Consider the following 14,468-nt stretch of genomic DNA (forward strand, 5'->3'; position numbering starts at 1 on the left):
AATGAGGAATAAAATCAGGGTATGCTTTTAGAGAGGATGGCTCAGGCCTTGTTGTGGAGGTGGCGGTCGACTGAGACCTGGAGGAGACGGTGCGGTTATCCGGTTGTGGGGAGGGGCGAGGCAGAGGGTTTGTGTGCGGTTGTCCGGTTGTGGGGAGGGGTGAGGCAGAGGGTTTGTGTGCGGTTGTCCGGTTGTGGGAGGGGGTGAGCAGAGGGTTTGTGTGCGGTTGTCCGGTTGTGGGAGGGGGTGAGCAGAGGGTTTGTGTGCGGTTGTCCGGTTGTGGGAGGGGATGAGCAGAGGGTTTGTGTGCGGTTGTCCGGTTGTGGGAGGGGGTGAGCAGAGGGTTTGTGTGCGGTTGTCCGGTTGTGGGAGGGGGTGAGCAGAGGGTTTGTGTGCGGTTGTCCGGTTGTGGGAGGGGGTGAGCAGAGGGTTTGTGTGCGGTTGTCCGGTTGTGGGAGGGGGTGAGCAGAGGATTTGTGTGCGGTTGTCCGGTTGTGGGAGGGGGTGAGCAGAGGGTTTGTGTGCGGTTGTCCGGTTGTGGGAGGGGGTGAGCAGAGGGTTTGTGTGCGGTTGTCCGGTTGTGGGGAGGGGGTGAGCAGAGGGGTTTGTGTGCGGTTGTCCGGTTGTGGGGAGGGGGTGAGCAGAGGGTTTGTGTGCGGTTGTCCGGTTGTGGGGAGGGGGTGAGCAGAGGGTTTGTGTGCGGTTGTCCGGTTGTGGGGAGGGGGTGAGCAGAGGGTTTGTGTGCGGTTGTCCGGTTGTGGGGAGGGTGCGAGGCAGAGGGTTTGCTTCCAGCAGAGGGAACAGGAAGTAGGAGATCAGGACCACAGCAGGCCAGCCTGGCTGGAGCACTCGAGTGAGGGGAAGGGGAAGAATACAAGGTGGTGAGCTAGGAGGGACTTGGTCACGCATGACACCCCATCAGGAATTTAGGTGGTGTTCTGTTGTAGGATGACAGCACGGCCTTGTAATTTTAAGAAATCATTCGGTTGCCTGACCTGTGGTAGCACAGTGGATAGAGCGTGGACCTGAATGCTGAGGTTGCTGGTTTGAAACCCTGGACTTGCCTGGTCAAGGCTCATACGGGAGTGGATGCTTCCTGCTCTTCCCCCTGCTCTCTCCCTTCTCTCTAAAATGAATAAATAAAGTCTTAATAAAAAAAGAAATCATTCTGGCTTTTCTATATAGAGATCGTAGGGAAACCAAGAGTATAGGCAGGTAAGTCAGATGGCAGGCTGTGCAGGCCCCAGAACAGGCGGTGGCTCAGGCCCAGGTGGGGAAGTGGATGGGGTCAGGCTGCATGTCTGAGGTAGCAGCTGTGGGCCTGAGGGGAGGGAGGCATTTAGGGTGACTACCAGGTTTCTGGTTTGAGCAGTAAGCTCCATGGGGTTGACATTACAGAGATGGGGAAGAGCAGTTTTGTTGAGGACCTTGAAGCCTGTTAGCTGCGAGAAGATGACAAGTAGGCACTTACCCACAGGAGTCTGGGTCTGGGGGGGAGGCCTGGCTCTCAGCATTCAGATATGATTGGGCACGGCCTGACCTGTGGTGGCGCAGTGGACAAAGCGTCGACCTGGAACTCTGGGGTCTCCGGTTCAAAACCCTGAGCTTGCCTGGTCAAGGCACATATGGAAGTTGATGCTTTCTGCTCCTCCCCTGTTCTCTCTCTCTAAAAATGAATAAGTAAAATCTTAAAAAAAGCAATATGGAAAAAAAAATGATGGATGGGCAGGTGTCCTCTAGGAATAGTGTGGGGCTCAACTCAGTGGCCTACAGGGACCAGGCTAGCCAAGTAAACGCAAGGATGGCAGATGCAAGGTCAGTAGGCACTGGGCATCATGGAAGTCTTCAAGCCCTTCCTTAACATGTGCAACAGAATAAAGAGGAAGGAAGGTTCCAGAAGGGATGAGAACAAGGGTTTGGGGTACCCTTTGTGCGGGGTATGGAAGTCACTCCTAGTGATACTGGGTGTTGGGGTGAAGGGGAAGCCTGGTCCAGCAGCTGGGGTTGCTGAAGAATGATAGGCAGTGACAGAACTTTCTGGATGTGGCAGTGAGTAGTGGCTCATGGCCTTTGCAGGTGCCGGGGTTGTTTACAGCCAGGAGGGGCATGGAGCTGGAAAATGGAATTGGGGAAACTGGTGGGCCATCCTGAGGCTGCAAGGTAGTTCGTCATGTCTTGGGGGCCAGCTGTGTCTTGGGGGGCGAGCCAGACCTCTGCTAAGAGCAAGGAGCTGAGGGTGGCCTCGTCCAGGGGCTTCATGGAGACTGTCCCTTTGTGTCATATGTGTGGGGCATGTGGCTGAAGGTTGGAAGTGGGGTCAGGATATCCTTCACTGGCCTTCATTACTGGAAAGCCGTGCTCACTGCTGTTCAGAAAGGGAAATGGTGAATTCATTGCTTTTCAACTCTATTCTCCAAGGACCCTGCAGGGAGGGGAGGGTGAAGGAGCCCCCCTAGGAAGGGTGGAAGTGTTGGCCAGTGCAGCTCTTTGCAAGCATGGCATTTCTTTGCCAATTTTTCCTTATTCAGTGTTGATGTTTTTCAAACTGTACAGTTTATTAAGACTCCCAGGAAGATGTGCCAGGTGTTTCTGTGGCTTTGTGTACTCCTGGGCACTTGGGAATGCTCCTTGGGGCGTGGGCCCTCAATCGGATGCCCTCCTCTGTGGGGGCCCTTGGCTTTTTCAGCATTGGGAACTACTTATGTTATGGTCATTCCGTAGTTCACCTCCTTCTCAGTGTGTGGGAAATAGAAGTGAGGCAGGAGTGACTGCTAAGTGTGAGCTGTGCAAGGAAACCCTCAACAGGCCTCAGTGCAGCCCTCAATTCCAGGTTACCATCGTTTCCCTCCAGCTCAAGTGTTCATTGAGTTCCAGGGTCTTGGGAACCGTGTTGGGAACGGAGTGTACAGACACGCCTGGGAGGCCGTCCTGCGCCTGGCGTCGTGGTGGTTATGGTGCTGGGGGCTCAGTGGGCCGAGTGTGTCCAGAAATCAATTTAGTGGATTTCCATGGGCATGTTTTCCTTTTTTTTTTAATTAAAAAATTATGATAAAATACACATAAACAAATATACCATTTAAAAAAATCGAGGTATAATTACATACTAATTTCAGATGTATAATATGATTTTTTTTTTTTTTTGTATTTTTCTGAAGCTGGAAACGGGGAGAGACAGTCTGACAGACTCCCGCATGCGCCCGACCGGGATCCACCCGGCACGCCCACCAGGGGCGACGCTCTGCCCCTCCGGGGCATGGCTCTGCTATGACCAGAGCCACTCTAGCGCCTGGGGCAGCGGTCAAGGAGCCATCCCCAGCGCCCGGGCCATCTTTGCTCCAATGGAGCCTCGGCTGCGGGAGGGGAAGAGAGAGACAGAGAGGAAGGAGGGGGTGGAGAAGCAAATGGGCACCTCTCCTATGTGCCCTGGCTGGGAATTGAACCCGGGTCCCCCGCACGCCAGGCCAACACTCTACCGCTGAGCCAACCGGCCAGGGCCTAATATGATTATTTGATACTTGTTTATATTTTTAAGTGATCACCAACAGTAAGTCTCGTTAACATCCACCACACCACATAGTTACAAAATGTTTTCCTGTGATGAGAACTTTTAAGATTTACTCTCTTAGCAACTGTCAAATATGCAGGACTGTACAGTATAATGAACTAGAGTCAACAGGCTGTTTGTTGCCTCCTCGAGACTTACTTGGTAACTGGAGTTTGTACCTTGTGACTGACCTTCTCACCCATTTCATTTCGCTCACCTCCCCACTTCTCACCTCTGTGTACCGCCAATCTGTCCTCTGTTTTCTAGGAGATCCTTTTTAAGATTCTACATGTAAGTGAGATCATACAGTGTTTGCCCTTTTCTTTCTGATTTATTTCACTTAGCACAATGCCCTCAAAGTCAATTCATGTTGCAGATGGCAAGATTTTATTCTTTTTTATGATTGAATTGTATTTGTACATATATACTAAAATTTACCATCTTTATTATTTTTAAGTTTGCAGTTTAGTGGCTGGCCTTTTGTGACTGGCTTATGTCACTGAGTGTAATATCCTCAGGGTTCATCCATGTTGTGGCATGTATAAGAATTTCCTTTTTTTTAAAATATATTTTAAAATTATTTTTATTTATTTATTCATTTTAGAGAAGAGAGACAGAGAGAGAGAGAGAGAGAGACAGACAGACAGACAGACAGAGACAGAGAAGGGGGGAGGAGCAGGAAGCATCAACTCCCATATGTGCCTTGACCAGGCAAGCCCAGGGTTTTGAACCGGCGACCTCAGCGTTCCAGGTCGACACTTGATCCACTGCGCCACCACAGGTCAGGCAAGAATTTCCTTCTTATGGCTGAATAATAGTCCATTGTATATATACACCACACTGTTTATCCATTAACCCACTGGTGGACACGGATTGTTTCCACCTTTTGGCTATTGTGGCTAATGCTGCTATGATCATGGGTGTACAATGACTGGCATTTCTTTTTAATGGAGTTGGGTAGAATAGAAAATATCAAGAGTAGCATCGGCAAATGTGGACGCAGTGTAGGCAGACTTTCTGGGGGTACAAGAGAGCTTGGGGATCTAGATTTTTATGGGAATCTCAGTTTTTAAAAGCTGTTAATTTTCAAAATAATAATAATGTGTGCCACACCGAACATATTTGTGTGGGCCTCCAGTGGGTGACCTCAGACATGAGAGATGATGTATAAGGGATTTTTGATCGGTGCATGTAAGTTTGCTGGAGACTTCAGGGGGCCAAGTGGAGGGGCTGGAGTTTGCAGCTGGGACTGTCAGATTGAACAGGAAAAGGGTACAGAACTCTTCTTTATTGTTGGTGAGAAGGCAAAGTAACACAGCCTCTTTCGAAGATTGTTCAGGGGCTTCTTAAAAAACTTAATTTACTTTTACCATCTGACCCGGGAATCATGCTCCTTGGCATTTACCAAAAGGATTTGAAAACACGTTCACGCGGAAACCTGCTCTTGGTTGTCTGTCTCAGCTTTATTTATAATTGCCTAAACTTGGAAGTGAACCTTCCAATAAACTAAAATTTGACTGACGATCCCATGTCAGTACAGGTTCTTCATGGTAACGAATGTTCCACTCGGGTGGGAGATTCTGAGAACGGGGGAGGTTGCCAGGGAGTGTGGGGCAGGGGCTGGTTCGGAACTCGGTACTTCCTGCTCAGTTCTGCTGTTTGCCTGAAACTGCTGCATAAAAATAAAGGGTACTTAAAAACCTGATGACCTTCCAGGTGAGGGGGATGGGGGTAGGAATGTTAACGTGCATCCAGGAGATAAGTGGGCAGCCAGGCCGGCCTGGCCGGTGTGAGAAAGGGTTCCCGTTGGGACAGTGGGATACCTGACTGGAATAGCAGTCTGGAGCCACTGCAAATATGCAGACTCAGACTGGTGATGGTTGTGTTGAGGCACTTTGCAAGCTGCAGGAGATGACCCGTCACCCAAGGTAACCCAGCTGCCCAGGAGACGTTTATTTCCCATAGACTGATAAACCTTGCAGTCTGTGAAAGCATTATGATAACTGACTGAATGGTATCATCAGTTCTTTAGCCTTGAGGAGGTATCCTTTTAATGAAGATAGTCTGAATTGCATGTTCACATGCATGTGATTAAGCTTCTGGCTCAATTTTTTGACCCAAGTAAAGTATTCTCTGCTTTGTAGTGCCCTAATTCCAATGAATGACATCAAAGGCATACCTCGTTAGACAGTAATGCCCTCAAGGTCTGTTGTTACTCTCTGGAGGGATACATCCTTGAGGTTGGAAGCAAGATCTGTGCAATCCCTTATAGGGGACGGGGTTTAGTAGTTTGGAAGAAAGTATTTGTTTGGAACATCTTAACCACTGGAAGCGTACAGTGCAACAGTGTTAAGTACATTCGTATTGTTGTGCAATCAGTCTCCACAATTCTTTTCATCTTGCACTGAGGTTTTACTAACCCCTAGCTCCTCACTTCGCTTTCCCTCCAGCCCCGGGCAACTTCACCTTTCCTTTACGTCTCTGAGTTTGACTGCTTCCAGTGCCTCATGTAGGTGGAGTCATTCAGTGTTGGTCCTTCTGTGTCTGCACCATTTTACAGTCCCACCAGCCCTCAGCAAGGGTTCCGGTTTCTCCACATCCTTGCCAACACTTTTTTTTTTCTTTTTGGATAGTAGCCATTCTAGTATGTGTGAGGTACTATCTCATTGTGATTTCAATCTGCATTTCCCTGGTGATTAGTAATGTTGAACATCTTTTCCTGGGCAAACAGAATTTTAAAAAGGGACTTTCAGGGCTGGGTGTCATCATCTGGGTAAATTCTAGTCCTGTTGCCTGAGCATTCTCTGCAGGGAACAATTGGAGTAAATGGCCCAACACGCTTCTTCCCTGCTTAGTGGTAAAGCTCACAGATTTTATACTTTTGCTTCGGAAGGAAATTAAGACCTAGAGATGTTAAATAACTGGCAACAAGCCATGGAGGTGCAAAATCTGGACCTTGTGGAAACGGAAGAGGTGGAATGGTCTAGGTCAGAGGTCCCCAAACTTTTTACACAGGGGGCCAGTTCACTGTCCCTCAGACCGTTGGAGGGCCGAACTATAAAAAAACTATGAACAAATCCCTATGCACACTGCACATATCTTATTTTAAAGTAAAAAAACAAAATGGGAACAAATACAATATTTAAAATAAAGAACAAGTAAATTTAAATCAACAAACTGACCAGTATTTCAATGGGAACTATGGGCTTGCTTTTGGCTAATGAGATGGTCAATGTGCTCCTCTCACTGACCACCAATGAAAGAGGTGCCCCTTCCAGAAGTGCGGTGGGGGCCGGATAAGTGGCCTGAGGGGGCCGCATGTGACCCGTGGGCCGTAGTTTGAGGACCCCTGGTCTAGGTCCTGGGAACTCTGGGGTCCTCAGTACCATTGCTGGAACTAGAATTCAGTTTTCCGATTCCTGGTCCAGGGTTAGCAGAATCTGGAGCTCAGTTTTTCTTACTGCTTCCTCAATGATTTGTAGATGTTCATTTATTCAACAAATAATTCCTGAGCACTTCCTGTTCCCTAGTACTGTGCTGGAGATAAAGCAATAAATGAGATGATTATTTTATTATCATTTAAATAATGCATAGTGGATGACAGTTTATTGCAGTGGTCGGCAAACTCATTAGTCAACAGAGCCAAATATCAACAGTACAACGAGTGAAATTTCTCGAGAGCCAAAATTTTTAAACTTGTACTATATAGGTAGGTACATTCTTTATCGAGGTAGCGCCCGCACGTGGTATTTTTGTGGAAGAGCCACACTCAAGGGGCCAAAGAGCCACATGTGGCTCATGAGCCGCAGTTTGCTGACCAGGAGTAGGGTGTTTCTTGGGGGTCCTCTATAAATGTAATTAGTAGTGATATAATTTGAGATTATGTGAATATTCTATTTCATGTCAAACTTTGACTTACTGGGTTTAACTTCCACTGATAATTCTCACTTCATTGTTCCTTCAGTATTTATTTGCATTTGAGAATGCAAGAGCTTCCCCTTTTCTCCATTTACACAGAGGTAAGGATTTGTGGACTCGTGTGTTATTTAATAGGTTATGATTCATTGCCATTTATTTATTTTGATGTTCAGTATATCCCAGAGTTTTCTAGTGAGAGCCCTTCAGTCTGGCTTGTCTGACCTTGGATGCATCCTCACGATTCCTTGAACTCTTTCTTATTTTATGGAGTAACCTGTTTCGTACCCATTGTGTACTTTCCCTGCCTGTTTCGTGTTAGTTAGTCTCCTCACTAGGCAGTGATGCTGTTGCTAGGAGCACTGGGACACTGTTCACCTGGGCCACTACTTCTCAGCCCTCAAACATTTTTCCATAGGAGCCGGTGTTGTGGCTCGACCCGCCCTGTGGTTCTTAGCCACACCTCAACAATGATCATCAGGGAACTTTGAAAAAAGACAGGGTACAAGGTGTTTCCTCATAAGTGCTGGAGGATGCATGGCATCCCTGGGGCCCTACAGCAAGATCCTGGGGAGGAGGCGGAAAAAGGGAGAGTGAGCGAGAGAGGAAGAGAGTGCCTGGATTCTGCCTTTGTTGGGGTTGAGGGCGGGGTGCCTCGAGTTTTGCGGGTTCAGTCTTTATTGGTTAATTTAAAACAGAAGAGTGAAAATTAAAGCGCAGGAAGGGAAAAGCAGCTGGTTATCACACAGTTAGTTATCTCAGTCCTGCATAGTTTTCCAGCAGAGTTTTCCTGAAAAGCAAAAGGGAGCTGCTTGGGTGGGTGGCCTGGTTCCTGTGCAGTCATGTAGCTGGCAGTGTGTTTGAGTTGAATGTCTTTGAAATGGATGCCTCAGCAATCAAAAGCTTAGTGTCAGGCACTTATATTACAACCACAGAAAGCACTTGTCAGTGCCGAAACTACACTGCCCAGCATTGGAGCCAGTCATTTTCTTCAAGGAGCCCTGGTTCCTTTATGAAAGGAAGGGCATTGATAAACTGAGATCTGGACGCTGGAGTGGCTCTGGCGTTGGGGTGTCATTGTCCCCAGGCCTCTCCTCTCCCCTACAGTGTGTTGTAGAAGGACAGCTCTGGAAGGACACTGCATACCATGTTGGTGCTTAGTAAATGTTATGAACCTTTAGCAGACAGAGCGAGGTGGAGTATGGGTGTGCAAGCACATATTAAAATATATTTGCCCTCTCATATCTGTGTATTTAAAATGTAGACTTTTTAAAAACAAAACTCACGAATGTAGGATTCTGATTAGACATAAATGTGCATTTTTTGCATCAGTATCATTCCTTTTCTCTTCATTTTTAACAGGTGGCTAAACCCCTTGTTTAAAATTGGTCAGAAGCGGAGATTAGAAGAAGATGACATGTACTCGGTGCTGCCCGAGGATCGCTCGAAGCACCTGGGAGAGGAGTTGCAAGGGTAAGCCACGGGCAGGAAGCAGAAACTCCGTGTGGGTGCTGGCGGTGTGGAGGGGGTGTTGTCTTCCTGTGGGCCCCCTGGAGCCTGCGTCCCCTGACCTGGCACACTCGCCTCCCCAGGCAGTCCTGGGGCCCAGCCCTCTTTGGTGGTCGGGTCGAACCCCTGTTTCCTGTGCATTTGTGGAAGTGGAGGGAGCCCCCAGCAGAGGCCCTGGGTGCCGAGAACTGCCCCTGGAGGAAGTCGTGTGTACTCCTCTCTGCCTTCTTGGGCTGCTCAGGTCATGGAAAGTCCAGCAGAGCTGGGCGGTAACCTGTTTCCTGAGACTGGGACTCTTCCCTGCAGGGCTGATTTTCGGGTGCTTCGGATCCTGCACCCACACATCTTGCCGGAGCCCTGTGGACAGGTAGCCGGCATTTATGGGGCAGCATGTGGTGCCCTGTAGTCGACCCTCTTCTCTCACTCCGCCACCTGCCCCGTTTTGCCTTAGGGAGGGCCTGCTCTTCTTCACTGCCTTTGTTTCTCATTGCAGGTACTGGGATAGAGAAGTTTTGAGAGCCCAGAATGACTCACGGAAGCCTTCTTTAACAAAAGCAATCATCAAGTGTTACTGGAAACCCTATTTAGTTTTGGGCTTAATTACGTTAATTGAGGTAAATGCTTTTACCTACAGTGAATTGTTTTTCAGCGTCTGTGCATTGCTATTTAGGTGGACGGGACTGTAGGGGAGAGGAGAGGCGAGTTGTTCAAGGCCTGAGGATAAAAGATGTCTAGGAAACATGATGTAGCTCAGTGGTTGTGTTCCTTGTTAGGAAGGGCAACTACTTAGATGACTGGACCTCAGGGATTATTATTTTTCTTGTAACCACTTAAAATAGTGTGTTGTAGAAGGACAGCTCTGGAAGGACACTGCATACCATGTTGGTGCTTAGTAAATGTTATGAACCTTGACCAAAAGAAGATTCTACAGCCTCAAGGAATCTGTGCCCTGTGGTTTGGAGGAAATAATTTTGGGCCAGCGCCCAGAATAACATAAGACATTTTATAGGTGCTCACAAATAATTGTTAACATGACCAGGCCAAATCTGATAATGTTCTTCCAAGCAGGTATTGTCACTTCTCCTCCTCCAGGGAAACTGAACCTGGGACTCAGCATCTGGGCTGGGGCCAGCCAGAGCTCCCAAGAGCACATGTCTCTAGACTACGCCTTTGCAGTGGGCGGGGGCTAGGAGCCAGATCCCTCTCTTTGAGAAGCTCTGGCTTCACCATGTTTTCTGGAGAATTTGTGTACTATCCATTCTGGTTTCTTGTACCTGGTTGTTAGGGTGGATTGCTGTTTGCAAGGTGTAGTCTTGGTAGCCCGGTATTGTGGAGATATTAGGAGGGGATGTGCAGCGGAGAACCAAAGGCAAAAAGCTAAGAGATCAATGCTCTCTGTTTCCCTGAAGGGCCTTGGTGAAGATCCTCTGGTAAGACATTGTTCTACTTGGGTGCACAGTGCCTGTGAGCTTACCCGTTCTGTGTGGGTGTATGGGAAATCCTAGTACTGCCTTAGGGATATTGGTGGCCCTGTGTGTGCATGAGATTAGTAGAGATAGAAGTTGCAGTTGCTACGGAAGGGTTGCTTTAGCTCAGGGGTTGGGAACCTATGGCTCATGAGCCAGATGTGGCTCTTTTGATGGCTGCACTTGGCTCGCAGAAAAATCTTTAATAAAAAAAATAATAACGTTAGGCCCTGGCCGGTTGGCTCAGCGGTAGAGCGTCGGCCTGGCATGCGGGGGACCCAGGTTCGATTCCTGGCCAGGGCACATAGGAGAAGTGCCCATTTGCTTCTCCACCGCCCCCCCTTCCTCTCTGTCTCTCTCTTCCCCTCCCGTAGCCGAGGCTCCATTGGAGCAAAGATGGCCCGGGCGCTGGGGATGGCTCCTTGGCCTCTGCCCCAGGCACTAGAGTGGCTCTGGTCGTGGCAGAGCGACGCCCTGGAGGGGCAGAGCATCACCCCCTGGTGGGCAGAGCATTGCCCCTGGTGGGCGTGCCAGGTGGATCCTGGTCGGGCGCATGTGGGAGTCTGTCTGACTGTCTCTCCCCGTTTCCAGCTTCAGAAAAAAAATACAAAAAAAATAAATAATAATAACGTTAAAAATATAAAACATTCTCATGTATTACAATCCATTCATTTCCTACCGCTCATGTTCATGGTTGCAGGTGGCTGGAGCCAATCACAGCTGTCCTCCGGGACAACACCAAATTTTTACTGGATAATGCATAACGCACATGGGTCGTTGTATGGCTCTCATGGAATTACATTTTAAAATATGTGGCGTTCATGGCTCTCTCAGCCAAAAAGGTTCCCGACCCCTGCTTTAGCTGCAGAAGGGCGGTGAGTTGTCCTAAGTGCATTTTGTTGGGATTGAGATGGGGGGGCCAGTTGATTTGTGTGTGGAAGGAGTAGCTCCTGTTTAAAATGTCCCGTTGAAACGAAGGGCACCGTGGGCAGTGGGTGGCTTGGTAGGTGAACTCTGCCCTACACAGAAGGAGAAAACCAGAGAATCTCTGAGCTAACACGTTACTGGGTGGTCCTAGGAAATTGAAGTTTTTCTTGATGACAAAAGTGGGTTGGCCAGTGTTCCAGAGGGTAAGGACAGGTCTGTGGGGCAGAGTGCCTCCTTTGAGAGGGTACCACCCACCGTCTGGACACTGCACGGCCTTGTGAAGGGTGGGGTGGAGATGCAAACCAGTGGGACAGACTCGGGGGTATTGGAGGATATAGAAGCCCCTCAGGCTGTCCAGCCTGTCCTTGACCTGTACACAGTGTGCCAGTGATGATGTTTCCACATTGTTATAGGAAGTCCAGTTTGAAATAATCAGGAGTGAGCTGGCGTCATTGTGGCCTGTGTAACATTTCCTGACCAGTTGTAACTACTGACCCCACAGCAGAGCTCTCATGAATTCTGCCTGCCAGGAACGCTTGGAGCCTCATCTGTGTCCGTGGCCCATACCAGGCACCTGGCTGTGGGTGGGCAGGGGCGAGCGGCCTCCGCATGGGCGCGGCTGTATCCTGGAGCAGGCCCCGCTCTGCTGCCGCAGGGTCTCTGGTTCCTTTTGCCGCCAGGTACTGGGGAAGCCGGGCACGGGCAGGTCTCAGACACTGGCCCATGTCACTGGCTTTGAACTGAGCTTCTGGTGTCCTCACTGTCATGGGCTGCTGGCTCCTTGGGGTGGGGTCTCTAAGTCCCAGGTGGTGACCAGATCCCATCTCAAAATGAGCTCTGGGTATTTACGGGGCAGAATTTGGGAGAAGTAGACACAGAGGAAGAGCTGCAGGAGCTAGGGCTCCTCCTGAGAGAGGATAGGCCCCACTAGGGTGCGGGGATTATCTCCCTGGTAGTACTTAACCGAATTCTTGGCCAGTGTAGGGGCTCATGCCCAGTAGTGTCAGGATTGCTATCAGTGTAACTAGCAGCAGGAGCGCTGGTACTCCTCAGCAGGAACGACAGCAGCGGCAGCGGTGCACGCTGAGCGGTAACAGTAGTACTACAACAGCAGCAGTTGCAGCAGGGGCTGACGCTGGCAGTAGTGACGACAACAGCAGCAGTATCATTAGTGTAGTAAGGACAGTAAATACTTGAAAAATATGTATCAGGAACTGCTGTGAGCAGTAACATTACATTTATTCCTTTGGCCAACTCAAACGAGGTATAAAGTATTATATTCCATTTTAGAAAAGAGAACACATAAGAGCCAAGTAGTTACATATAGGGCCCAGGGTCACACAAAGCCTGAAGGACAGAGATGCGATTCTGTCTTGGGCGCTCTGACTTACGAGTCTGACGGTGTCTGTGACTGACGGCTTGTCCAGTGGCTGCAGAGCCTCAGACATGCATGTGGGACTTGGCCTAAATCTCCTAAGGAAGATGCCTAGAACGCCTTGGAGGAGGAAGTCAGATTGGAGATTGTAAATTGGAGTAGAGTCTAGAAGGCCATGTCTCCTGGGTGCTGGAAGGGGCTGGGTTGTTGACACCGGCAGCAGCATCATGGTGCATTCAGATGGACGAGGGGCCTTGTAGAAAGCCACCTTCCACTTAATACCATGTCCATGTGGGTGCTGTGGTGACTGTCCTAAGACCTTAAACACTTATTCCCCCTCTGAAGGCTCCATTCCAGATCGACTCCTGGAGATGGGCCAGTGGGAGGCAGTGGTCTTGGATGGGACTCGGACTGTGATTGTCCAGGCGGAGGCCAAGTTCTCTATGTTGTCACTCAGCAAAAGCCCCTGGCTCCCGACTGAGAGCGGGCGTTCCTGTGAGTCTTGGAGTACATGTGCATGTGCTTAGCAAGGGTGAGACCCCAGGTCACTAACTCGTGATGCGGGCAGTTTTGTTTTGATATCTGAACACACTTGCATTGCTGGGTGCACACCAGGCCTGGCGTATGAATGGTGACAGCTGGGTGGAACCAGGCGGTGCTGGTAGCAGGTGAATCGATGTGCAGTGGCTCTGCTCTTTCTCCCAGGAGGGTGCTTGCTTATTCATACTGCCTTTAGGCCAATATTTTGGTGGTTTATGGAATAAAATTAGACAATGGCCTCTATAGGTGAAAACTTTGTGTGTTTAACATAATAACTGGCAGAACTCTTAGTTCTGATGCAGTGAAGTTCAGGGACCACTAAGGGCCATTAGAGCTCAACTAGAAGTCAACCTTGAATTTTTTTTTTTTTTTTTCTGGCAGCCAAGAGAAGCCTGAAGTCCAACACAAATACTTTTGTGTTCCTAGGCTTGCCTGTTGACACTCTGGTATTTTGGAGAAGTTAGAAATGATTTCTTAGGGTGAAACTAGTAAGGAGCTATTATATTTTAAAAATCATTTTCAGGAGCTGTTTTGGGTTTTCAGTGATTACAACTAGTTACAGAGTCAGATGGGATGAATGTTAGTTTCATGGTTGATTTCCTGAAACAGCTTCCTATTTTGTGGTCTTATGTATGTAGGCTGCTTAACTAGTGTGAAATCTAAACTCAACCTGGGATTTTCTGAAAAGCTCAAGCATACGGATTATCCATGATTTCCAAACAGTGTACTATCACCAACCAACGCATGGGCAGGGCCTTCCCGGGCACTGCTGGCGGCACCCCCAGGAGGAGACTGGGTGACACCTGTCCAAGGCAAGGCTTTTCAGGTTGAAATTTCAAAGCAATGAAGATGTCTGTCTTATGGGAATTGAGAAATGATTGTAAACGCTTGGAGAAACAAGTACCAGGCTGATGATGAACGCGGTGTTGTTAGAGGCCAACAGTAATTAAAAGAGAACAGTCAGTGAGTTCCCAGCAGGCCTGCCTCCGGGTGCACCTCTCCGGTGTGGGGAAGGAGCAAGTCTCTGCCTGCCCAGAGCCCGCAGGGTAGAGAGGAGGAGCCTGAAGTCTTTTCTGAGGCCAAACAAGGGCAGAGGCCTCCTCCCTAGTCCTGGGGTCTTGTCTTTGAGAGGTGAGGTCTCTGCCTGCTGGTGTGTTAGTGGGATGACCTCAAAGAGCCACTGTGGGTTCTC

At 49.0% G+C, this 14,468-nt stretch overlaps 1 protein-coding gene across 1 annotated transcript in view; it reads left to right on the forward strand.

Moving 5' to 3' along the window:
- ABCC4 (ATP binding cassette subfamily C member 4 (PEL blood group)) overlaps positions 1-14,468 on the forward strand; it is a 289,300-nt gene that overhangs the window by 49,336 nt on the left and 225,496 nt on the right. The window contains exons 2-3 of the mRNA XM_066234422.1: positions 8,822-8,932; positions 9,462-9,582. Of these exons, the coding sequence (XP_066090519.1) occupies positions 8,822-8,932; positions 9,462-9,582 (232 nt within the window). The remainder of the gene's footprint in view (positions 1-8,821; positions 8,933-9,461; positions 9,583-14,468) is intronic.

The sequence above is a fragment of the Saccopteryx bilineata genome, chromosome 6, assembly GCF_036850765.1.
Source record: "Saccopteryx bilineata isolate mSacBil1 chromosome 6, mSacBil1_pri_phased_curated, whole genome shotgun sequence".
In the NCBI taxonomy this organism is placed as follows: Eukaryota; Metazoa; Chordata; class Mammalia; order Chiroptera; family Emballonuridae; genus Saccopteryx; species Saccopteryx bilineata.